Consider the following 23,423-nt stretch of genomic DNA (forward strand, 5'->3'; position numbering starts at 1 on the left):
CCTTGTGCCACAAACTTCCCGTGCAGACTGGCAAAGCCTCCCCCTGCAGTTGTTTTTGTCCCCAAATGGATAAAGTATTTATTTCTCTTCCCTTGACCTCCCTCCCTCCCTTTTTACTACCTCCATTGCAACTAGCAGGAGCATAAAAATACCCTTAATCGTTGAACTAAGTAAAGGGCCTCAGCGCAGGACAGCCACCCAGGCCACGTGCCTTCTGCAAGGGATCCGGGGTCCTCAGGGCTGAGGGCTTTCTTAAGGTTTAGAAGGCCAAAGACACCCCCCTCCCCCTGCCCGGAAAGGCCTGTGCACCAGCTGGAAGGGAATTCCAGCTGTTGAGGTGAGGTGGCCAAGATGACATCCCTGAACATTGAGCAAAGGGGGTGTGGCATTGCTCTAACCACCAATGTTTAATTGAGGGCCACAGGCAAGCTTCTAGAGAAGAATCTCTAACCTGGTTGAAAGATTAAGAGGCTGTAATGGTATGCGGGAATGACCTTGGGAGACAGGAGGAATATCTGCAGACCAGACAACGGTCGGATAAGAGGCAGCTGAGCCTGCAGAAGCAATGGGACAGTAGCAAATGTCTCAGGAGGGACCCCCCTAGTTTCTGGGACCATAGAGGTGATGTGGGAGAGAGAATGCAAGATGCCATAATGTAACCTTACAGTAAAGGTACTGTCAGTACTCACGGTTGATGGCTCTTGTCCAGACTACCTTGAAGGCCCGAAATCAACCTTGCGAGGCTGAAAGTACCTCTCCCCACCTCACATTTTTGATCCAAGAAACTAGGGAGGGTCCCTTCCGAGACCTTCGCCTCGCCTCCATTCCGTCTGCAGGCTCAGCCGCCTCTGATCCGGCCGCTGCCTAGCCTGCAGCTCCTCCTCCTGTCTCTCAAGGCCATTCTCACAGACCATTACAGGCAGGCCTGGCAGTAAGGCCAGGGATGACCCTCCCTTGGTGGTGCAGCCCTTTCATCAGGCTACCTTCATCCAGCGTCAGCCACAGTGGCTGTTTCACAAGTGAGCCGTCAACCCTGCTTCTCAAACGGACGCCTGCCGACACCACCGGCATGCCGAAAGCGAACCGTTCCAGGCTATGTGTGAACGCAGGCAGGCAGCACCGGACCTGGCCAGGAAAAAATGCAGTTTTTGTGCTTCCTAAGCCCCCCAGCAACTCAGTTGCTATCTACTCACCAAGTGGCGCCCACTGGTCTCCGGCGGGCCCACCACCAGTGGAGAAGACGGAGGGAACGGCATGGCCGAAACGGAGCCACCCTTCCGGATCTGAAAGGTTGGAAAAGCCGAGGGTCAGTCGCCCAGGGGCGCCATGGGCAGATCTGGGAAGTCAGGAGATCCCTTGGTGGGGGGGTGGGGGGTGGAAGCCCCAAAGGGAGAAAGGTGGGCAGGGCAGGGTCTGTTCCCTCTGCTCCAAAAACTCACTCACTCGGTAAATGTTGGGCTGGCTGTGCAAGGAATACATCCCATCCTCATCTGACTCCTGGAAGGAACACGGTCAAAACAGGTCAAGGAGGGTGTGCTATGCGGCAGTGCCCTCGCTCACTCTTCCCCGTTAGGCCAGGCTGATCTGTGCAACAGCAGCCGCCCCACCGTTCACCCTCCTTCAAAGACTTTTCAATGCTAAAAAGCCGCCTGGGCTCACAGGTTAAGCACACTCCCAAGCTCTGGCAGGGCCCCAGTTCCCTCGCACTCACCCCTGGGTGGAAGGGTTGTAAGCGGCTAACCAGGTCGTCCATGGGCGGCTGGCCGAAGGGCTTGAGCGTACTGGCACCTGGCTCGTACATAGAGAAGGCGTGGCGGTCGCGCCGGTGGGCTCCTGGAGCGGCGGAGGGGACGTGGCCGTGCTCGGGGCGCTCGCCAGGGGTGGGGGCCGCTGGGTGGACAGGCCCCGCCTGCTGACGGATCTGCAGGTTCTCCGACTGCAGCTTGTGGATCTGAAACAAGGGAGGGGAGAACTCAGAACTGAACTGCTTGGGGCAGGATACAGCCCGGGAAGCCCTCTGTTTCGAGTCAAGGGCCAGCTAGGGGTCTCCAGGGAGCCTGGAGGAGATGAAGATGACTCATGTGATAGGGAAAGGGTATCTGCTGAGTCGTAGGTTCAAAATCTGGCAAAGTTCTCTGATGACAGGTCGATGCAGGGAAGGCTGCGCTTGTGGAGCCTAAGAGGCTTCGTGTTCCATCATCTACAGCCTCCAAACTGGACACTCTTGTCTCCCAGCCGTCTTGTTACCTTTGGGCACGGAGGAGACATCTACCCACAGTTCAGTGCCGGGCATCATGAGGTCTTTAGCAAAACGCTGCAGCGGCAAGCCCTCCTGCCCTGGATGCCCACTGGCAGGATACTAACTCTGCACCAGCAGGCTGTTGCTCCTGAGCTCTCTCTTGGCTCTTCAAAGACAGGTCCATCCCCTTGGGGTTCACCCTTCCGTAAACACGGGTACTTTGGAAAACCTCGTGGGTCCATCCTTTCCCACCCACCCACCCACTTCTCCTGGGTAAGGTGGTGCCCTTTTGGCCACCTGTGGATTGGCATTTGGGAGATAAATCTGCCCTCGCTCTAGACCAGGATCAGCAAGTCTTCAGGAAATGGTGCTTCTGCCTCCCTTTGCGTCTGCAATCTCTCTGTTTTGCACCCCCAAAATAATTTAATATAAACACAATTTTAAAAGCATTTGAATTGTGAAAGATTTCCAGAACTGTGCAAGATCTCTAGTGAGAACGCAAGAGATGTGGGCTGCTTCCCAAGACTCTGGCCACGTTCATTCATTCATTTGGTTTACTTCAAAGCACAACCCAGCTCCGAGAATGGCAGTACCAGGGGTGCCAGGAATGGAAGGGCCAGGCCACTCTGGCTTCTGCTGCCCCCCCAGAGGGTCACTTGCCTCTCTCTGCAGCCGCCTCAGCTCATCACTCAGGCTGCTGTTCACCTTCATGAGCTGCTGGACTTTGGCTTCCGAGACGGCCAAGGCCTTCTTCACCTCCAGGTACTCTTGCAGCGTGATGGCCCCGTCAGAGAGGTCAGAGGAGTCCATGCTCTGGGGTGGGGGGGGGAGAAGGGGGTCAGATCTGGTCTGCTCTAAGCGCAATCATGGGTACACCATTCACCATCCCAGGGGACAGCGTGGACGTGGAGGGAGCCACCCCCTTGCAGGCTAAATGGCCGGCCACAGAACATTGTCAAAGACGGCAGCATCTCCAGGGAAGCTGCAGGACAATCTGCCTTAACAAAGAAGCAATGGCTGCAAGTCCCTGAATTGTTTATCGTGGTAGCAAACAAGCACCCCCTCCCTCCCAAACTCCAAACTGTCCGTCCATCCATCCACCTTAAACTCCAGACCTTCCTTCCTTCCTTCCTTCCTTCCTTCCTTCCTTCCTTCCTTCCTTCCTTCCTTCCTTCCTTCCTTCCTTCCTTCCTTCCTTCCCTCCCTCCCTCCCTCCCTCCCTCCCTGCCTCCCTCCATCCTAAACTCCAGTCCGTCCGTCCTTCCTTCCAGATTGTCCGTCCGTCCGTCCATCCGTCCATCCATCCATCCATCCATCCATCCATCTTAAACTCCAGGCTTTCCTTCCTTCCTGCCTGCCTGCCTGCCTTCCACCCACCTACCCACCCTTTCAAGAAGGCTCACCCGAGCACGGTTATTGCGCGCTGCATTCGCACTTCGCAGGGGCTCCTGGTCCGTGTCCTCATCCGAGGCCACGCTGTCATAATCGTGCTGGTCGTCGAAGTCGCTCGGGCCGTGGATGGAGGAGTCGAGGGCCTCTGCAGCAACAGCATGCTGGTTACTGGTGTGGAAGGAGTGCCCACCGCCAGGGCCTGTCTCCCCACAGCCTCCTCTCTGCCCAGACTCACCTGTGGGGCTGGTGAGGCCTTTGCCCTGCTGGCGCCGCTTGGCCTCGCTCAAGATGTCAATTATGAGGGTCGCAAATTCCCGGGCATTGAAGCGAGCGAGCTTCTGCCGACCCTGGGCAAGGGGGGAAAGGGCGGGGTAAGGAACGAAGCCCCAGACGGGAGCGGCGTTGAAACCACCCGAATCTTAGCTTAAAACACCCAGCTCTGAGCAAGCACCAAAAGGCAGTCTTTGGGGGCTGAGAAAGACGGGCCAAGGCAACGTGTAAAGGCACCCACGACTGAAGCAGTTCTGCCTCCAGGGTGTCTGCAAGGGGTGGCCAAAAAAGTCAAGATGGCGACTGCAACAGCACAATGAGTACTCCACCTGTTTTTTGTGTGTGGCACAACCGGGGGAGCTTCAAGCGCATCGGCAGGGGTGCCATCTTGACTTTTTTGACCACACCTGATGGACACCCCTGTGCACCTCATACACTTCCGTGACCTTTTAACCAACATTCCCAATTTTATCCACTGCTCAGCAGCTCCCAAGTTACAAATCCCTCCTTCAGCTGCGATGAAAGTGAGCTATCGGCTCAGGGAGGGGCTTGGCGCCAGACCTCAGGGTCCCCTCGAGGCCCCGGTTGTGCCATGCAGACCTTGGTTGGAAGACCCTCAGTGCGAGGCAGGCCCGCAACTAGGCTCTGTGTCACCTGGGGCGAACATGGATTCCACGCCCATTTTGGTGCCCCCCCAGCACTGTTGGTGCCCCCCCAGTGCAGCGCCCAGGGCAAGTGCCCGCTTGCCCCCCCCAGTTGTGGCCCTGGTGCCAGGGCAGGAAGGGTGAGGGCTAGAGCCAGAAATGAAAACCCTCAACTCCAGTCCCAAAGCACCAAAAGACCTTTAAATTGTTACACATATATGCCGAGAGAGGTTATTCTTTAAACACACACACACACACACACTGTATACACTATATATACTCTCTCTCTCTATATATATATATATATATACACATATATAATCCGTTCATTCGTGTCCAATTCTCGGCAACTGCCTGACAAGTCCCCGCAGTTTTCTTGGCAAGGTTTTGCAGAAGTGGTTTGCCACTGCCTCCTTCCTAGGGCTGAGAGAAAGTGACTGGCCCAAGGTTGCCCGGCTGGCTTCGTGCCCAAGGCGGGACTAGAACTCACGGTCTCCCGGTTTCTGGCCTGGTGCCTTCACCACTGCACCAAACTGGCTTTCTCTATATAATTTAATTTATTACATTTGTTATGCTGTCAACTAATGAAGCCTCTGGGCAGTTAACAGAAAAAATAAAACTAAAAATACCCCCCCCCCCAGAATAAGATCATCAGTGGGTGAAAACCTGGTGCGTTTTTAGAGGTGAATGAGAGAATCTTCCCAGAACAGGGAATGCGTGCCGGAGATCTCAAAGTAGCTAAGTCTTGAGCCCAAACTGGGCCAACAAGCCCGCAGCAAGCACTCATACCCGCAGGCCCGAGATATCCCGTATCCAGAAGATCAGAAGGCCAAGTCAGAAGATACGGGTTCAGGTGGGAACGCGAGACCCAGCGTTTGCCTCCACCAGAGGTGGGCCTGTCCGGGCCAACGCAGCCTCCATGAAGGGAAACCTCCCTTCCAGCGCACTGCACCGCTCCGATTACCTGGTTGCGTGTGGCCGAATATTCGGGATTCACAGGAAGGAAGGGGACGGCACTGCGCTCCGTCACCAGGGTGCTGTGGTTCTGCGTGGTGAGCCAGACTTTTGGGGGTGAGAAGCAGAGAACAGAGTCACAGTTAGCCAATTTGCAGCCCCCCTTCCCCGCAGGCAATCCCAGCGTTTAGGGAGGCCTGGGGACCCATGTCGAGCCCCAAAGCGGGCACCAGAGGCACATCAGAACGAACCATGGGAAAGCCCTTCAGACGAGGACATGCTCATCATCCAGCCCACTGCATCCCAAGCAATCCTCGCTGGGAGCATGAATCGAAGCACAGCGGTTTCCGACGTGCTCTGCTGCCAAGCGAATCTAGGGGAGACGTTTCCGCGTCTCCAGGGCTCAGAGAAGAACGGAAATGCACCGGGCATGAGAACTCCCCGCCTTTCTATCTCCAGCAGAGAACTGGCTGGAAAGAGACGGAGCAACCCTTTCCAGGAGAGACGGGGTGGGGAGACATCCTGCTGGAGGCCCCTGAAAACCCCCTCCCCCAACAAAAACCTTCGCTCTCCCAACAAGGAAATGTAAAGGGGACGATGGACATTAGCGATGTCAACGTTCTGCTGGCCACTCGGACGGTGTCCCAGATTGTTTTGGTTTCTCCCGCAGGCAAAAGACCATGATGGACCTGCAGCCTTGCACGCAAATGGGGAATCCCCAAAGAGGCACTGCCCTTTCTTCCCTTGACGGTTTTGTTTCCTCTCACAAGGAACACGCTCTGACTGCAGCTCTCGAGGAAGTGGGTCCCCAACCTTCACATGGTCTTGGAAGAACTGTTCAGCCCCGACAGGCTCAGTCTCCCATGTTAGGAGCTGCCTCGTAGGGTCAGTTTTACAAGGGAAAGCCCAAGTTCAGACTAGAACAGCGTTTCCCAACCTTGGCAACTTTAAGACGTGTGGACTTCAACTCCCAGAATTCCCCAGCCAGCAAAGCTGGCTGGGGAATTCTGGGAGTTGAAGTCCACACGTCTTAAAGTTGCCAAGGTTGGGAAACACTGATTTACAAGGCCCAGCTTAATGTGTTTTACTGATGTTAAGGCTACGAATCAAAAGGTGGCTTCCAAAGCAGATTTATGCCAGAATTACTCTGATGGGAAGAGGAAGATCCCCCTCCAGCTATGGGGCCAGAACTCAAGGAACAACAAAGGCTGAATGGAAGAACTGGGGGCTGTGGGAACTGGCCAGACCCACCCTAACTCTCCATGGAGACGCACGGATGCATGCACGCACGCACGCACACGCACACACATCCTGCGTTCGAGCAGGAGCCAGCTTTGCCTCCTTTCCTCTTGCAGGGAAGCAGGATCCACCATCAAGGAGACGGAGCCCTGCTCCAGGCTGGCATCGCTGCTGCCTGGCAATGCAGGGAAGGACCGCTGGGGAGAGAGAGGGAGGCCGCTCGGCTGCCCAGAGGGCAGGCCATTTCCCCGCTGGCAGGGCAGAGCCCCCCTTGCCTTGGGGAGGGGGCAGGAGCAAGCTATAGCACAGCCTCGGCACACTGGCCCCACCAGCATCCGTGATCCCATCTCCTTGGTGCTGTTCCTCCCACCGCTCTTGGCATGACTCAGCCAAAGCTGTGCTGGGCTCTGGCCAAGAGGAGGGAGGGAGGGAGGGGGGAAGGAAGGAAGGAAGGAAGGAAGGAAGGAAGGAAGGAAGGAAGGAAGGAAGGAAGGAAGGAAGGAAGGAAGGAAGGAAGGAAGGAAGGAAGGAAGGAAGGAAGATGAGAAAGGGAAAAAGGGGAAGGAAGGAAGGAAGGAAGGAAGGAAGGAAGGAAGGAAGAAAGGAAGGAAGGGGCTCTGGACAACACATCACAGGCCAGTCTTCACACAGCAGGCAAGAACAATGACCGAAGATGCCAGTGCCTTCTTCTACTCCAATGTTTTTCAACCTTGGCAACTTGAAGAGGGGTGGACTTCAACTCCCAGGATTCCCTAGAGCCAGCATGCTGGCTAGGGAATCCTGGAAGTTGGAGTCCACCCCTCTGCAAGTTGCCAAGTTTGAAAAGCACTGTTTAATTCTAATGGGCATCTGGCACATATTTGGCGCTCTCCCTTTTCCCCTTCTTTGATCCGCCCTGCTGGCTTGTGGTGATCTCTTTTATCAGCTGCAGAACAACCCTATAAGGTCGGCTGACAGAGAGGGTCCAGCTGGGCCACAACAGACTTGAAGCACGTCAAGCTCCATCACGCTGGGCCTGCCTGCAGTTCCAAGCTCATTACCAGTGGTCAGAATTTGGAACCAAACAAAAATGCAGAGTTTGCACTAAATAAAAATGACCCAATGTGCAATTACAACTAAGCCCATTTCACACCGTGAGCACTTCTTAAACACAGCCCCCAAATCAAACTTTAAATCTTCATATTCGACTGGGACTCAAGGAAGGGAGAGATTTAGCTAGACCACCTTCCACAATCTGGGGCCCTTCCAATGTGCTGGACTACAATGGCCATCATCCTATCCTTCACAAAGTATGCAAGAATCGCTACAAGGATCTTTCAGGATTACGTCCCCAGCCATGCATTTGCCACATTTATTTACACATAATATCTCACCCTTCTGGGCTTAAAAACAAAATCAAGGCGGCTTGTGTGTCAAAAAGCAGAACTGCAGCAGAATTTTAAGAAGAGATGATGCAAGACTGACAATAAAGCATTCACAAACCACTAAAGCTATACAAAAGGGTCCATGAACACACCATGCCAGAAGCAGCAAAGGTGCTAATTAAATAGAAAAGGCAACCTGGGATGCTTCAGCAAAGGATCGTTACCTTGCCGTGGTGCTGGAGCTTGAGCACCTCAGTGATGCCGTGAGCTAAACCGTGAAGGGCCACCCAAGACGGGAAGGTCGTGACAGAGCGGTCAGACTAAATGCGATCCCTGGGGAAGGTAATGGCAACCCACCCCAGTATTCTTGCCGTGAAAACTCAATGGATCAGTACAACCAGAGATATGTCGGTATACCATCGGAAGATGAGACCCCCAGGTCGGAAGATGGTCAAAATGCTACTGGGGAGGAACCGAGGATGAGCTCAACTAGCCCCAGACGTGATGACGCAGCTAGCTCAAAGCCGAAAGGATGGCTAGCGGCCGACGGTGCTGGTGGTGAACGGCGAATCCGATGTTCTAAGGATCAACACACCACTGGAACCTGGAATGTAAGATCTATGAGCCAGGGCAAATTGGATGTGGTTATTGGTGAGATGTCAAGATTAAAGATAGACATTCTGGGTGTCAGTGAACTGAAATGGACTGGAATGGGCCACTTCACGTCAAATGACCACCAGATCTACTACTGTGGACAAGAGGACCACAGAAGAAATGGAGTGGCCTTCATAATTAATAGGAAAGTGGCTAAAGCAGTGCTTGGAAACAATCCAAAAAACGACAGAATTATCTCAATTCGAATTCAGGGCAAGCCATCTAACATCACAGTGATCCAAATATACGCCCCAACCACAGATGCTGAAGACGCTGAAGTAGAGCAGTTCTATGAGGATCTGCAGCAACTACTGGACAACACGCCTAAAAGAGATGTTATTTTCATCACGGGAGACTGGAATGCTAAGGTGGGCAGTCAAATGACACCTGGAATGACAGGTAAGCATGGCCTGGGAGAACAAAACGAAGCAGGACACAGGCTGATAGGATTTTGCCAAGACAACTCACTCTGCACAACAAACACTCTCTTCCAACAACCTAAGAGACGGCTTTATACGTGGACTTCACCAGATGGTCAACACCAAAATCAGATTGATTACAACCTTTGCAGCCAAAGGTGGCGGACATCTATACAGTCGGTAAAAACAAGACCCGGAGCTGACTGTAGTTCTGATCACGAACTTCTTCTTGCACAATTTAGGATCAGACTAAAGAGATTAGGGAAGACCCACAGATCAGCTAGATATGAGCTCACTAATATTCCTGAGGAATATGCAGTGGAGGTGAAGAATCAATTTAAGGGACTGGACTTAGTAGATAGGGTCCCGGAAGAACTATGGACAGAAGTCCGCAACATTGTTCAGGAGGCGGCAACAAAATACATCCCAAAGAGGGAGAAAACCAAGAAGGCAAAATGGCTGTCTGCTGAGACACTAGAAGTAGCCCAAGAAAGAAGGAAAGCAAAAGGCAACAGCGATAGGGGGAGATATGCCCAATTAAATGCAAAATTCCAGAGGTTAGCCAGAAGAGATAAGGAATGATTTTTAAACAAGCAATGCGCGGAAGTGGAAGAAGACAATAGAATAGGAAGGACAAGAGACCTCTTCCAGAAAATTAGAAACATCGGAGGTAAATTCCAGGCCAAGATGGGTATGATCAAAAAGAAAGATGGCAAGGACCTAACAGAAGAAGAAGAGATCAAGAATAGGTGGCAAGAATATACGGAAGACCTATATAGGAAGGATAACAATATCGGGGATAGCTTTGACAATGTGGTCAGTGAGCTAGAGCCAGACATCCTGAAGAGTGAGGTTGAATGGGCCTTAAGAAGCATTGCTAATAACAAGGCAGCAGGAGACGACGGCATCCCAGCTGAACTGTTCAAAATCTTGCAAGATGATGCTGTCAAGGTAGTGCATGCTATATGCCAGCAAATTTGGAAAACACAAGAATGGCCATCAGATTGGAAAAAATCAACTTACATCCCCATACCAAAAAAGGGAAACACTAAAGAATGTTCAAACGATCGAACAGTGGCACTCATTTCACGTGCCAGTAAGGTAATGCTCAAGATCCTGCAAGGGAGACTTCAGCAGTTCATGGAGCGAGAATTGCCAGATGTACCAGCTGGGTTTAGAAAAGGCAGAGGAACTAGGGACCAAATTGCCAATATCTGCTCGATAATGGGAAAAGCCAGGGAGTTTCAGAAAAACATCTATTTCTGTTTTATTGACTATTCTAAAGCCTTTGACTGCGTGGACCATAACAAATTGTGGCAGGTTCTTAGCGGTATGGGGATACCAAGTCATCTTGTCTGCCTCCTGAAGAATCTGTATAATGACCAAGTAGCAACCGTAAGAACAGACCACGGAACAACGGACTGGTTTAAGATTGGGAAAGGAGTACGGCAGGGCTGTCTACTCTCACCCTACCTATTCAACTTGTACGCAGAACACACCGTGCGACAAGCTGGGCTTGAGGAATCCAAGGCTGGAGTTAAAATCTCTGGAAGAAACATTAACAATCTCAGATATGCAGATGATACCACTTTGATGGCTGAAAGCGAAGAGGAACTGAGGAGCCTTATGATGAAGGTGAAAGAAGAAAGTGCAAAAGCTGGCTTGCAGCTAAACCTCAAAAAAACCAAGATTATGGCAACCAGCTTGATTGATAACTGGCAAATAGAGGGAGAAAATGTAGAAGCAGTAAAAGACTTTGTATTTCTAGGTGCGAAGATTACTGCAGATGCTGACTGCAGCCAGGAAATCAGAAGACGCTTAATCCTTGGGAGAAGAGCAATGACCAATCTCGATCAAATAGTCAAGAGCAGAGACATCACACTGACAACAAAGGCCCGCATAGTTAAAGCAATGGTGTTCCCCGTAGTAACATATGGCTGCGAGAGCTGGACCATAAGGAAGGCTGAGCGAAGGAAGATCGATGCTTTTGAACTGTGGTGTTGGAGGAAAATTCTGAGAGTGCCTTGGACTGCAAGAAGATCCAACCAGTCCATCCTCCAGGAAATAAAGCGAGACTGCTCACTTGAGGGAATGATATTAAAGGCAAAACTGAAATACTCTGGCCACATAATGAGAAGACAGGACACCCTGGAGAAGATGCTGATGCTGGGGAGAGTGGAGGGCAAAAGGAAGAGGGGCCGACCAAGGGCAAGGTGGATGGATGATATCCTAGAGGTGACAGACTCGTCCCTGGGGGAGCTGGGGGTGTTGACGACCGACAGGAAGCTCTGGTGTGGGCTGGTCCATGAAGTCACAAAGAGTCGGAAACGACTAAACGAATAAACAACCTGGGATGGGCTTAATACTTGGTTGAAAAGGACACCAGGCAAACCCACACTGGAAGCAGGAGCCAACCCATCATTTGGGTGCACCGGAAGGAAGCAAAAGAGTTAATGAGATTTTTAGATATCACATTTCAAGCCTTCCGAGATGACTCTGTTAGAACCCAAGGAGGGGAAAGGTCATTTAGTCTGACCCTGTCCAACCCCAAGCCGCAATCAGATACAGATGCCGTGTTCCGCTGCAGGTGGTCCAGGCAAGCAAACCAAGCTGCACCAAAGCCTGATCCCATGCCCACCCCCTATCCCTTTGGCAAAGAAACCTGGATGACTGTTCCCAAAGCCAGGCTGCCCTTTAAGTGATGAATCTGACATGTTGACAAGCCTCTGCAAGTTTCTAGTCCTTAACCGTTGCAAGAGCAGGGGCCTCAGAAGGGGTGAGCAATAATCCCCAGCTGGTCCTCCCAGAAAACAGACTCAAGGCTTTACCGGCGTCATTTTCACGGCGATCCACTTCGTCGTATACGTCCATTGCAAGCTCTTCAAAGAGGTGGTTGCTGAGCTGTTGGGGAGGGGAGGGGACAGTCAGCAGAAGGGCTTCAGCTTAGGGAGGGGATGTGGGCCACGGTGCTTTGTCGGGGTAGGGAGGGCTTGGGGGTCTGGGGCCGAGTTCTTGGCACCTTCCCAAGATTAGTGGAACGAGTTCCGCACGTTGCCCAAGGATGCAGCTTCACCAACCGAACAGGGACGGCAGAGCTTTGTGCCACTTTGCTAGGGAGCACTTGGACGCAAGGGGGCGCCTCTCCCCCTCCCCGTTACACATGGAATTGGACTGATAAAGCAGAGGAGGCCTTTCCAGGCTTCAAAATGGGGAGGGGCAACTCCCTAGGGCAGCGTTTCTCAACCCTGGCAACTTTAAGATGGGTGGACTTCAATGCCCAGAATTCCTCAGCTGTGCTGGCTGGGTTAGGGACCCACCCTAGAGACCCCACCCTGCCCACATTAAAGGAAAAGAAGGTTGGTCACCAGGGAGCCTGGCCTGAGCCGGCTATGGGGCTCCAGGCCACCCCTCACCCCCGGGGCTGACTCACCGCCTGCAACTTCTTCTTGGCTGCCTTGGCCAGCTCAGAAAGGTCCAGGCTGGGGAAGCAGGAAAAGATCTGTGAGTGCACCCGCTCAACTGCTCCTACGTGGAGGGCACCTCCGCTGGATCCCCCCAGACACAAACAGCCCTCAGAAACATGGTTCAAAGCTCCAGGCTCCCCCAGTGAAGAAAGACAACCAGATTTCTTTTTTGGGGGGTGGGGGAGCAAAGAAACGAAGTATGGTCACTAGCCGGTAGATGGACAGAGGTGGAAGATTTGGGAGGGGGGAGAAAAAATGGAATCCGTCTATCCATCTCCTGGGGCTCCAGGTGCAAGCAGCTTGAGTATCCGGAAGCAGAGGGCACAGATGATCCCATCGGGCATAAAATGTCCCAGTGGTCCCCTCTTCCCCCACATGCACAAGGCCCCACAAAACATGGGGGGGGGGAGGCAACGGCAATGCATGCAGTGGAGAGCTGAGCCCTCCGTACCTTTGCGACATGCATTTTGGACGCACTCTGAGTTCCATAAAGAGCAGCAGGGAAGAAAGAGGAGGAGGTTAAAAAGGCCCAGGGGGAGCATCAGCCACACACCCCGCACCCCCAAATGCCAGGCTTGCTTCCCTAGCTCTCACGCCCTGGAGAGGGATGCCCTCTGCCTGCCAGGCACACCATACAATGTTCCTTCTCCTAATGCAACTGGCCCCGGGGCCAAACCCCTCTGCAGCCTGGCTCTTCAGCCCCATGCCCGGGGGCGCAGGGCCAAGTGAAGGAAGTACCAGCTGAGAGACTGTCACAGAAACTTAACCAGCATTCATTCAGGGACTTCCAAGTATGTTTACTGACGTCTAAAGCAGACTTTAGACTCGCCCCATCCAGACTCCCTAACCGAAGAAATCTGCTTTCCCAACAAGAACTGGGGCCTGAATGCAAATCCACCCATCTGTGCTTTTGGCAGCCTGATTATTCTAGGCCTGTTGTCACTGCAACTGTTAAATCTCCAGGGGCTCGAAATCCTGGTGTGTTACTGTAAAATACCTGGAAATGTTCCAGCAGATTTTGCTTAATTTTGACTCCTTGTGAAAAAAAGGGGGTCTTCCCCTAAACTTGGTTTAGCTTTCCATAGTATCTTGCATTGTTTTAATGGCTAAATATTGGAAAAGCTGCCATATCCCATATTCACTAAATGGATAATTAAGATTACACAGTGAGATTTTGCTCTCCTGGAGCTATCCTGATATGTCCATCTGAAAACACAGAGACAAAAGTGATTTGAGGGGAAAAAATGTCAGTACTCCCAACACTTCCGGAAGGCTACACAATAAATTGCAATTGTTCTGTATGATTTTACCTCCTGCGACATTGTACAATGGCCTGCCTTACTGGATCTCACTTTAAGCTACCTTTAATGTAAACCAGGCAAGAAAGGCGAAAAAATTAATTAAGGCAATTCCTTCTCTAGGATAGATGTTAGGTTCAGGCTGATATGGTTGGGTTAGATTTTTAAGAACACAACCAATTTTTTTTTCTTAAAAGGAATTCTCTGCAGCCAAGAGGAAAGGCTGTTTTTTCAGATCCCGCCGGCCACGATCCCCAACGGGGGACCACTGACCGAGAACGGCCACGCGGTGGCAGCATTTCTTCCCTTGGAGGGCAGACGGGGAGGGGGGGTCAAAGGGGAGGGGTTCTCCTCACCTGTCTGCCATCTGGGGAATGATGTAATGCCCATTCTTGTGATCTACATGGAAAGACGGGGAAAAACATGGCTGAGCAGATCTAACTAACACCTTGGCCAGACCCGCTGCCATCTTCTCACACAGATGCAAAATGCCTTTAAGAAAAAAGGCTGTAAAAATATCTACAACTGATAACAATCAGCTCCCCCCTCCCCAACCTGCAATGCTGTAGAAAAATAAAATACCGCCAGGAATAATAATTATTATAAAAGGAACAGAAGGTAAGAAGGGCTTCGCCAAGCCATTTCTGTGGGCAAAACGAAGAAAAGACCGGGAGGAAACCATAAACTTGAACTCCTGCATTTTGAAATTATACGTGATTCCAAATGCGGCACTTTTTAGAATGACGACTGGAGGACGTGCAAAATGTTTAGCGCATTTGCTAAAGGGGTGGTTTTATTTCACAGATGGAGGTTTTCTCCCTATTTTGGGGAAGAAGTCGCGATTTGCCCTTCAGTCAAACTGTCTTGCCAAGTCATTCTGCCCCCAAGCTCCCCCTCCCTGAAGCAAAAATTTGCTGATTGAAGCTGGTGGGGCTGAAGCCCCCCATGTTGAATAAGAGGGGGGCATTGGCAAACTTGGGGAAACCCACCTTTCACAGAAATCTAACGATCAGGAAGAAAGAATGGGGAAGCCCCATGAAACAGCCCCAACCCCCAATGGCATTAAGCATCAGAGAAAGCCAAAATTTGGCAACCACTTAAAAGAAACAGGTTAGAGCCGTTTCTCAAACTTGGCAACTTTAAGATGGGTGGACTTCAACTCCCAGAATTCCCCAGCCAGCAGAATTCCCCCAGCATGCTGGCTGGGGAATTCTGGGAGTTGAAGTCCACCCATCTTAAAGTTGCCAAGTTTGAGAAGTACCATGTTAGAGGTGTCAGGGGGAGCCCCCAAGTTCCATACAAATCTGGCTGGGTGGAGGGACCACCAAGACAAGCTTCTTCTGTCCCTCCCCCCACCTGCCCCCATCCCACCTCCAAAGGGAGGGAACCTGGAAGATGCATCCTACCCAGGTGCTGTTGGATTACACCTCCCATCAGCCCTCACTGCTGGCAAAGCCATCCCCAAGATCTGGGCACTCACGAACACACTGCCAGCAAATCAGTTTGGAGCTGGGGGTCAGGCGGGGGGGCACCTCCTCCAGCAGGGCTCCAAAAATCCTCTTGGCCCCAGAGGGCATGGAGGGCAGACCCAGGTGGAGCAGTCAGACCTCCCAGCCTGGCACTGTTTGCCTGCCTGAACAGGAAGCCCCATCACCCAGTCAGGAGCCCCCCAGCCCCCGGGGTCCTTGTCTTGCCTGGCTTGCGCCCGCAAAGGTAGAAGGCCAGCCGGTCAGTCAGCTCATACTGGCACTCCACCAGTCGCTCGGCCAGCTCGTGTTGAGACGCCTGCCTGCGGAGAGGAAAGAGCATGTCAGGGGGCACCAAAGCCCAGCTCAGCCCCAAAGGGCTGCGGCAGGGGGAGGGTGTCTGGCAGCACCATGATGCTGATGTAGAATTACGTACATGCGTGGGCCAAGTTCACGCATCAATCTGTCTAGGCTAATATGGGTGGGTGTTCGTGGTGCAGAGCATTGCGGATACCCCCAGTCGTTCCCCTAGCAGGTTGTCTGAAAATGCTATCAAGTTCAGCCATGACAGGGTTTGTTTCCTTATGACATACAGGTAGTCCTCAACTTACGACCCTTTGTTTAATGACGGTCCAAAGTTACCCCTAAAGCACTTCTGAGCATTGCAAAAAGTCACACACCCCTGCGGTCACATGATTGCATTTTGGGCACTTGGCAACCGGCTCACATTTATGACCAGCAAAAAACACCCATTGGGGAAGCTGGATTCACTTAATGACCACCGTAAAAATGGTTGTAAATCAGGTCTGATCATGTGGTGACTCGACTTACGACCACGACTTATGATGGGAATTCTGGTCCCAATTGTGGTTGTAAGTTGAGGACTACTTGTATGTGAATGCAGCCAAGGTGTTACATTAACCTGGGCTTGGCACATGGTGTGAACCCAGGGACACCTCTACTTGCAACAGACGCAGACATCCTACAGGCTTGCAACTCAACATGACCCTTTGTGCATCTGATGATATGGACTGCCCTTAGGAAAGGCAAAGCTTGAATACATGGGTTAGCCTTTCAGGTGGTGCAACAGTACCAAATATCTGAAAAATGAAAAATGAAGGCAAATTAAGTCTCCAGTAGATGCGAATCGTGCATCAGCTTCTATTTTTATGCATTTTGGATGGTCTGGGAAGGAAAAATCAAATGCACAGACACTGGATTTCAGGGACCTGGCTTGGCAGCAGCACATATCAAAGAAGTCTAGTGGTATTAGCAGGCCATAACTGACCATGAGCCCGCAGTGTGAAGCAGCGGTTAAAAAGGCCATTGCAGTCCTGGGCTGCATTAACAAAAGCCTGGCAAACAGGTCAAGGCTCTCAGGGATGGTGTAGTGCATTCCTGCACTCACCAGGGTTGGGCTGGATGACCTCTAGGAGCACGTTTCCATTCAAATGCTCGATGGATTGGATGAGGCAAAAACATGCAAACTTGAACATTCATTGCTAAATACCAGGTTCTGGTTCTGGTTCTGAAAACCCCAGGATCAGAACAGTTTCCTCTCCTCCTGGCAGCCAACCGCCCCAGCCCTCACCTGGCATAGTCGATGGGCGTACGGCCGTTCACGTCCGGAGCGCCAGGATCAGCTCCGTACACCACCAGCAGCTCAGCCTGCAGGACCTGCCCAGCCTTGGCAGCCACATGCAAAGGCGTGGTCCCTTTCTCCTAAAAACAGGAAATGGGAATTCTGCACATGCCCAGAAGACATTCCTTTGGTTCTGGATGCTGTGCAGCTGAGCCTTGGACTCACCGGATGGAAGAAGTTGGCTTGTGCCCCCAGGGAGAGAAGGCGCAAACAGGTTTCCAGGTTGCCTGTCCGGACACTTGAATGCAGTTGCTGCAGAAGAAGAGGGAGATCGGAGCGCTGAAAACGCAGGGCAGCCTTTTCACACACGCCTCCAGTCAAGCCCCCCACTCCTCCCCACCCCAAACCTGATTCCAGGTCTGCCTGCTTGAAAAATCAAAATTGGCTGAGCAAAAACCTGCAGAAAATGAGGCTCTGCATCAATGTTTCTCAACCTTGGCAACTTTAAGCTGTGTGGACTTCGACTCCCAGAATTCCTCAGCCAGCCATGCTGGCTGGGGAATTCTGGGAGTTGAAGTCCACACAGCTTAAAGTTGCCAGGGTTGAAAAACTCTGCTAAACCCTCCAATAGAAATTTGCTCAAGCTTCAGAATGTGCTGGAAGCTAACCAGGGTGTCTGCAGCCTGGGAGTGGGTATCAAAAACATCTAAAGTCCGGGCTGTCTTGTTTTTTTCATGTTTTTAATTGCTTTAATTTAATGTATTTCATAAACAGCCCAGAGTCCACTGGAGCAGGAGGCTGTACAAAATCTAATCAATGATCGATAAATAAATAATACAACTGTGCAATTGAAGCTTGCCACATCAGTAGAAAAGTGGCAGGGCTTTGACTACATGACCACCAGTGCCATCTTGACTTTTTTGACTCTCCTTGGAAACTCTACAGCCACAGAAAACTGAGTGATGCTTGGGGGGGAAAAAAAGGATAGAAGCAGGATTGCTCTGCGTGAAAGATTAATGCTCTTCAACCAAATGCCCTACAGATGTTCCAGATTTTAGCTTCCCAAGCCCTAACTTTATACAGCCAACAGCCAGGGATGATGGGAGTTGTAGTCCAGAATGGCCAGAGGGAAGGCTTATCCTCAACAAAAGATCAGTGGCTTGGCTGGAGGGTGCCTTCTCCTACCAATTTAATTAAAACTCGTTTCCTTTTCACATTTTTTAAATAAAAATAAAAATCCAAGTCAAGTATGCAAAATACAAATTTGTTTAATAAATAATAATAAGAATTAATAAAAAGTCAGAGCCCAACTTGGAGCGCTGGAAAAATATTCCAGAACCCTAAGCGTATCATGAAGACCAAGAGCAATGAAATACGGTCACCCCTCTGTTGCAAAAACGTTTTGCAAACTTCCGTGCGCCGACCTCCTCCACGTGGGAGAAGCCCTTATAGAGATCATTTTTGCTGCTTGCTGTTCTTCTTTTTGTGATTGCTTTATTTTTACTTCTCTTGTTTCATTAAATAAAGGCAAACGTAAACGCTTTGAAAAAGGATGGATTCAAGGATGCCAAAGATGCAGGGCCAGCTCAGGCAGCGTCAGCAGCCCAGGCATGCGCACGCACACTCACCTTGCTGAGATCCTTGGCGGTGACCCCGTCGTCGTCCCGACATGGCAACTTGTGCACAAAGGCTAGCATTTGGTACTTGGCACGGATGAATTCGGACTTGGTGGGGCTGGTGGGCAAAAGAAGGGGACGTGGAGTTGCGGAAAGGGATTTTCTGTCCCCTTCCAGTCGCCGCTCCCTTCTTGACTTTTCAGACCCCCTTGTGGATGCCTCTGACACGGTGTTTCCCAACTGTGGCCATTTGAAGATGCCTGGACTTCAACTCCCAGAATTAAGCTATGCTATGCTGGCTAGGGAATTCTGGGAGTTGAAGTCCAGGCATCTTCAAGCGGCCACGGTTGGGAAACACCGCTCTAGCATATGACATGGGGCTGTGGGGAAGGAATGCCATTCTGTTCCCTGTCTCAGGCTCAAAATATCTTGGGAAGCCCGCATTCTAAGCACAGTGGGATCTAGGGATTTGGGGTAAAGCATTTTTATTCCGTCGGGTCCATTTGGGCAGGCTGCCTGCAGTCCAGGGAACTAGACTGCGCCCCGGTTTTTGCGATGAGCAAGCCAATCAAGTCCTAGGTTTGAGAAAGAAAAATCAATGCTGTGAGTACAGAAGGCAGGGGGGAGACCAGACTGGCTGGCACCAGTCCGGGCAGAGAGGATACTAATTACAAAACGCACGAGCCCTGAAGGAGTGGGAGGGGAATTTCTCCTCGCACCTCCAGAAGGGCTAAGGTTAGTGCAAAGCCAGGCTGGCAGGTATCAATTCAGTCCTCCCGGGACCCCCCCCGCCCCCCGCAAGACTCACTGGACTTTGTCCTGAGGATTCGCTTTACGCCGTCCGCTCTGGACCTGAGCCGGATCAAGGAGGGAGTGTTCCCAGATCGAATTGGCTCCGTTGCTCGCAAGGGTGTGCACCATCTGGGAGAGAACGAAAGGGTGGCCGATGGGGGGGGGCAGCGCATGAGCACAAAGTGAGGGACACCCCCCCATCCTGCCAGCAAGGCTTCCCCGGGAACCTTTCATTGCTCATCACTTCTGCTCATCCAGCTTTTCTTCCTTGGCACCCTGGGATGCAAATTCCAAACTCCCCTCCTCCCTTACCGAGTGATGTTCTCTCTCTCTTACTGCCCTGATGCTGGGAATCTTGGTTGGTTGTTGTTTTTTTTTTGGGGGGGGGACTATTTTTTGAAGGGGACACTGTTCTGACGTCACTATTTATTAATATGTGGGAGGGGCTCTTTCGGTTTCACGTTGCATGCTGCCCAGAGCGTTTTGGGGTAGGGTAGTGGTAAATGCTGTACACTAAAATAAGACATACAGGTAGTCCTCGCTTAATGACCACAACTGGGAACTGAATTTTGGTTGCTAAGCGAAACAGTTGTTGAGCGAGTCTGACCCAAGTTTATGATTTTGTGGCAGTCATTAAGTGAATCACTGTGGATGTTAAGCAAACCACGTGGTCGTTAAGCGAATCACACATTTCCCCGCTGATTTTCCTTGCCAGAAAGCAACTGGGAAGGTAGAAAATGGTGATCACGTGACCACGCGATGCTGCAACGGTTGTAAATGCAAACTGGTTGCCAAGTGTCCAAATCGCAATCATGTGACCACAGGGACACTGTCACGGTTGTGTGAGAGCCAGTTGTAAGTCGGTATTTCAGCACTGTCGTAAGTCTGAATCGTCACTAAACGAGTGGTTGTTAAGCGAGGACTACCTGTAATACATACAATAAATGAGATTTCCTCTCTTAATGACAGCGGGATGCTCCTCCTTGCACCATAAACTCAGTTCTTTGGCTTGTAGTCCAAAGGGAACGTCAGAGCCCACATACATACCTTTAAAGTCATGTTTCTGAATCCCTTGGCCTCGAAGTGCCTTTCCCACTTTTGGGAATAAATGCAACACTGTACACCTTAGAGCACCGACCTACAACGGCTGTACGTCAGCTGTCCCCAACTTGGTGCCCCCAAAAGTTTTGGCCACAAGATGGCAGCCCACGCTTGGTGGTCCTCCCCTCCCTTGGAGGTCCCGCAGTGCCCGCAGCCCTCCTGGCACTAAGCAGCAGCCAAAACAACCTTATTCCACTTCCATTACATCCTATGTCAGTGTTTCCCAACCTCAGCAACGTTTAGATGGGCGGACTTCAACTCCCAGAATTCCCCAGCCAGCATTGAAGTCCGCCCATCTAAACGTTGCTGAGGTTGGGAAACACTGTCCCATGTGATCATCTTGGGTGTTCATCTGCTGGGATGCATTAACTGTCTTAGGCTGGCTTTTATCATCTTTGTCCAACGTTTTCAAATCGGGGCAGGTTACAAAAATTGGAACTAGATAAACAAATACATTCTGCTGCTCCAGACCTAGCGCCACAAATGAATGGTCGGGCACGACATTTGGTTAACCAACCGGTTTAATTGCTTAACCAAACAAAAGGCAGCAGATTAGGTTTCAAACAAGGCAAACATTTACACGGTGCCCAGAAGGCGGAAAAGGAACTGCACCATTCCAGGCAGGCGCTGCTCCCCTCTGGGCTCCAGGGAAGGGGGCCAATTCTCCTGGCGCCGGGTTAAAAGAGCCCCAGCAGGGCCAAGGCATCTTCGGAGAGGAGCTTCAGTCGAGACGGCCTCTCTCTGGCAGGGAGGCATCATCACTACCCCGATGGCACCCAGCTATACATCTCTCCCCTGGGCCAACCAGCGAGGCCATCGAGGTTGCTTTTCAAAGTCTGGAGCAGTGTTTCCCAACCTCGGCAACTTCAAGGTCTGCGGACTTCAACTCCCAGAACTCCCCAGCCAGAACCGGTGTCCGAGAGCAGGTGGCAGCCGAGTCCAGAGAGGGGGGACCTTTGCACAAGTCCACTTTGTGCACCAGCTGCCCCCGCTTCCTGAACTGAGATGCCCTGCTCATGCCCACTCATGGCTTGCTCACCTCTGGTTCGCAGTACTGCGATACGTGGGGCTTGCTGTGAAAACCAACCAGTCTGCAATTGTCCACAGCGCAGCAGCACGAGTAGGTATGGGTGTGTGGTACACCCCCGTTGCACACCTGTACTTCACAAGCCGCACAGGTGCAATTCAAGGTACCGGCCATCACCTATCAAGCCCTTCACAGGACAGGGGCAGGTGATCTGCAAGACTGATGCCTCCTATTGTTTCAGCCTGCCCACAAGATCTACCCTCAAACAAGGTTGTCTGATGTTACCCATGAGATGTGCCTTCTCTCTTGTGCACCTACCCTGTGGAGCAGCATACAGCCCCCCCTCCCCCTCAAGATTTGTGTGGCCCTGACATTGCCACCTGCCACCTTCACCCTTGGGCACTGGACTGGGGCACGAGGAGTCCGCGTATGTGATGCATTATTCAAAACATTTGCTTTGCTGTGTTTTTTGATATACATGCTTTTCAATCCTGATGCTTGCTGCCCAGAGTGATCTTTGCAGGTTGAGCAACCATATAAAATAAACAAACAAACAAACTTGTGAAGGGAAGCTGTGGGTATACAGAATGGGCCATATTTACAGGTAGTCCTCACTCAACCACAATAGGGACCAGAAAACTGGTTGTTAAGCAGTGGGTTGTTAAGTGAGTCACCACGTGACAGGACCCAATTTTATCACCATTTTTTATGACTGTTAAACGAATCACCGTGGTCGTTAAACGAATCCCGCATCCCCAATGGACGTTTTTTGCTGGAAACTGGCAAAAAAGGTTGCAAATTGCGATCACGTGACCACAGGACACTGCAGCTAAGTCCTAAATGCAAGCCAGCTGCCAAGTGCCCAAATTGCAATCACCCGACTGTGATGTTTTGTGACGCTTGTAAGTGTGAGTACAGATTGTAAAGCACTTTTTCCGAGGCTGTTGTAACTTTGGACTGTCGTTAAATGAACAGTTGTTAAGCGAGGACTACCTTATAAGAAGTCCCACCCCCAGAAAAAGGACTCCCGCTCACCTGCAGCAACGTGGCCGACCAGGGACTGTGTCGGAGGTGCTTCACAATGGAAATGTGGCGCCCCAAACTGCGGTGGACGCTGCAGCATTCATCACACACCAGCACACCACGGTTGATGGATGCCCAGCCGGGGTCTGGAGAGAGCGGGGGAGAACAAATTTGAAGCAGCGGGAGAGTAGGGCAGCCTGGACCTCCACCCCTTCAGGAGGCTCAGGAGGTGCTCCGAAAGGGATCCTCAAAACCGTAACCCAGAACCCAGGGGAAGAGAGGGTGTGCCAAGCTTTTAGGAGTGTTGTGGCAACAGCTTTATTGAGGCTGGGCTCTTGAAAAATCACAATTTTTGTTTTAAACGAGTCCTGCCCCTTTCAAAGGCTGTTTCTTTCTCGTTTATGAATTGCCTTTTTTCTAAAAATTGCACCGTGTGTTACATAAGGCCAATGCGTGTGCTTTTTGCACAGAAGTGTTGCATCCATTTACAGTCACGACCCTGTGCCCTCACGGCAGCCTGTGTCAAGGGAAGGCCCCAAAGCCTTTGTTATTTTGCCTTTCAAAAGATGCCCTATGATCCTGCCCTGCCCTCTCTGCCACCCGTGGCCTGAAAAGCAAAAGGGGAAACACATTCTGCACATGCTCAGAAGCTACCACAAACCAGGGCCACCTGAGCCCCGAAGTAGCAGCTAGGATGCCTCCCTGGGACCTTCCTGGCCAAGCGGGGAGGGTGTTGAGAGGCAGAGAGAGCAAAGGGCATCCATCCGAAAGCAGAGAGGCCCTGGAGAAGAGACACACCTTGTGCCTCAGTCTGGTTGCTAAGGAAACCCCTAAAGGTCTCCCTAGCAACAGCAAGGGGGTTCTGCCATTCGCTAAGGA

The 23,423-nt window shown here is 51.5% G+C and overlaps 1 protein-coding gene across 1 annotated transcript in view; it reads right to left on the reverse strand.

The window, feature by feature from the left end:
- Positions 1-23,423, reverse strand: part of GIT1 (GIT ArfGAP 1) — a 42,953-nt gene that overhangs the window by 4,082 nt on the left and 15,448 nt on the right. Inside the window, exons 2-17 of the mRNA XM_063295448.1 lie at positions 22,557-22,690; positions 19,410-19,522; positions 18,614-18,719; positions 17,211-17,297; positions 16,995-17,125; positions 15,632-15,726; positions 14,294-14,336; positions 12,606-12,654; positions 12,004-12,076; positions 5,510-5,607; positions 3,867-3,978; positions 3,643-3,776; positions 2,900-3,052; positions 1,712-1,951; positions 1,444-1,497; positions 1,194-1,283 (exon numbers count right to left, since the gene is read on the reverse strand). Coding sequence (XP_063151518.1) covers positions 1,194-1,283; positions 1,444-1,497; positions 1,712-1,951; positions 2,900-3,052; positions 3,643-3,776; positions 3,867-3,978; positions 5,510-5,607; positions 12,004-12,076; positions 12,606-12,654; positions 14,294-14,336; positions 15,632-15,726; positions 16,995-17,125; positions 17,211-17,297; positions 18,614-18,719; positions 19,410-19,522; positions 22,557-22,690 — 1,712 coding nt within the window. The remainder of the gene's footprint in view (positions 1-1,193; positions 1,284-1,443; positions 1,498-1,711; positions 1,952-2,899; positions 3,053-3,642; positions 3,777-3,866; positions 3,979-5,509; positions 5,608-12,003; positions 12,077-12,605; positions 12,655-14,293; positions 14,337-15,631; positions 15,727-16,994; positions 17,126-17,210; positions 17,298-18,613; positions 18,720-19,409; positions 19,523-22,556; positions 22,691-23,423) is intronic.

The sequence above is a fragment of the Candoia aspera genome, chromosome 1 (genome assembly GCF_035149785.1).
Source record: "Candoia aspera isolate rCanAsp1 chromosome 1, rCanAsp1.hap2, whole genome shotgun sequence".
Taxonomy (NCBI): Eukaryota; Metazoa; Chordata; class Lepidosauria; order Squamata; family Boidae; genus Candoia; species Candoia aspera.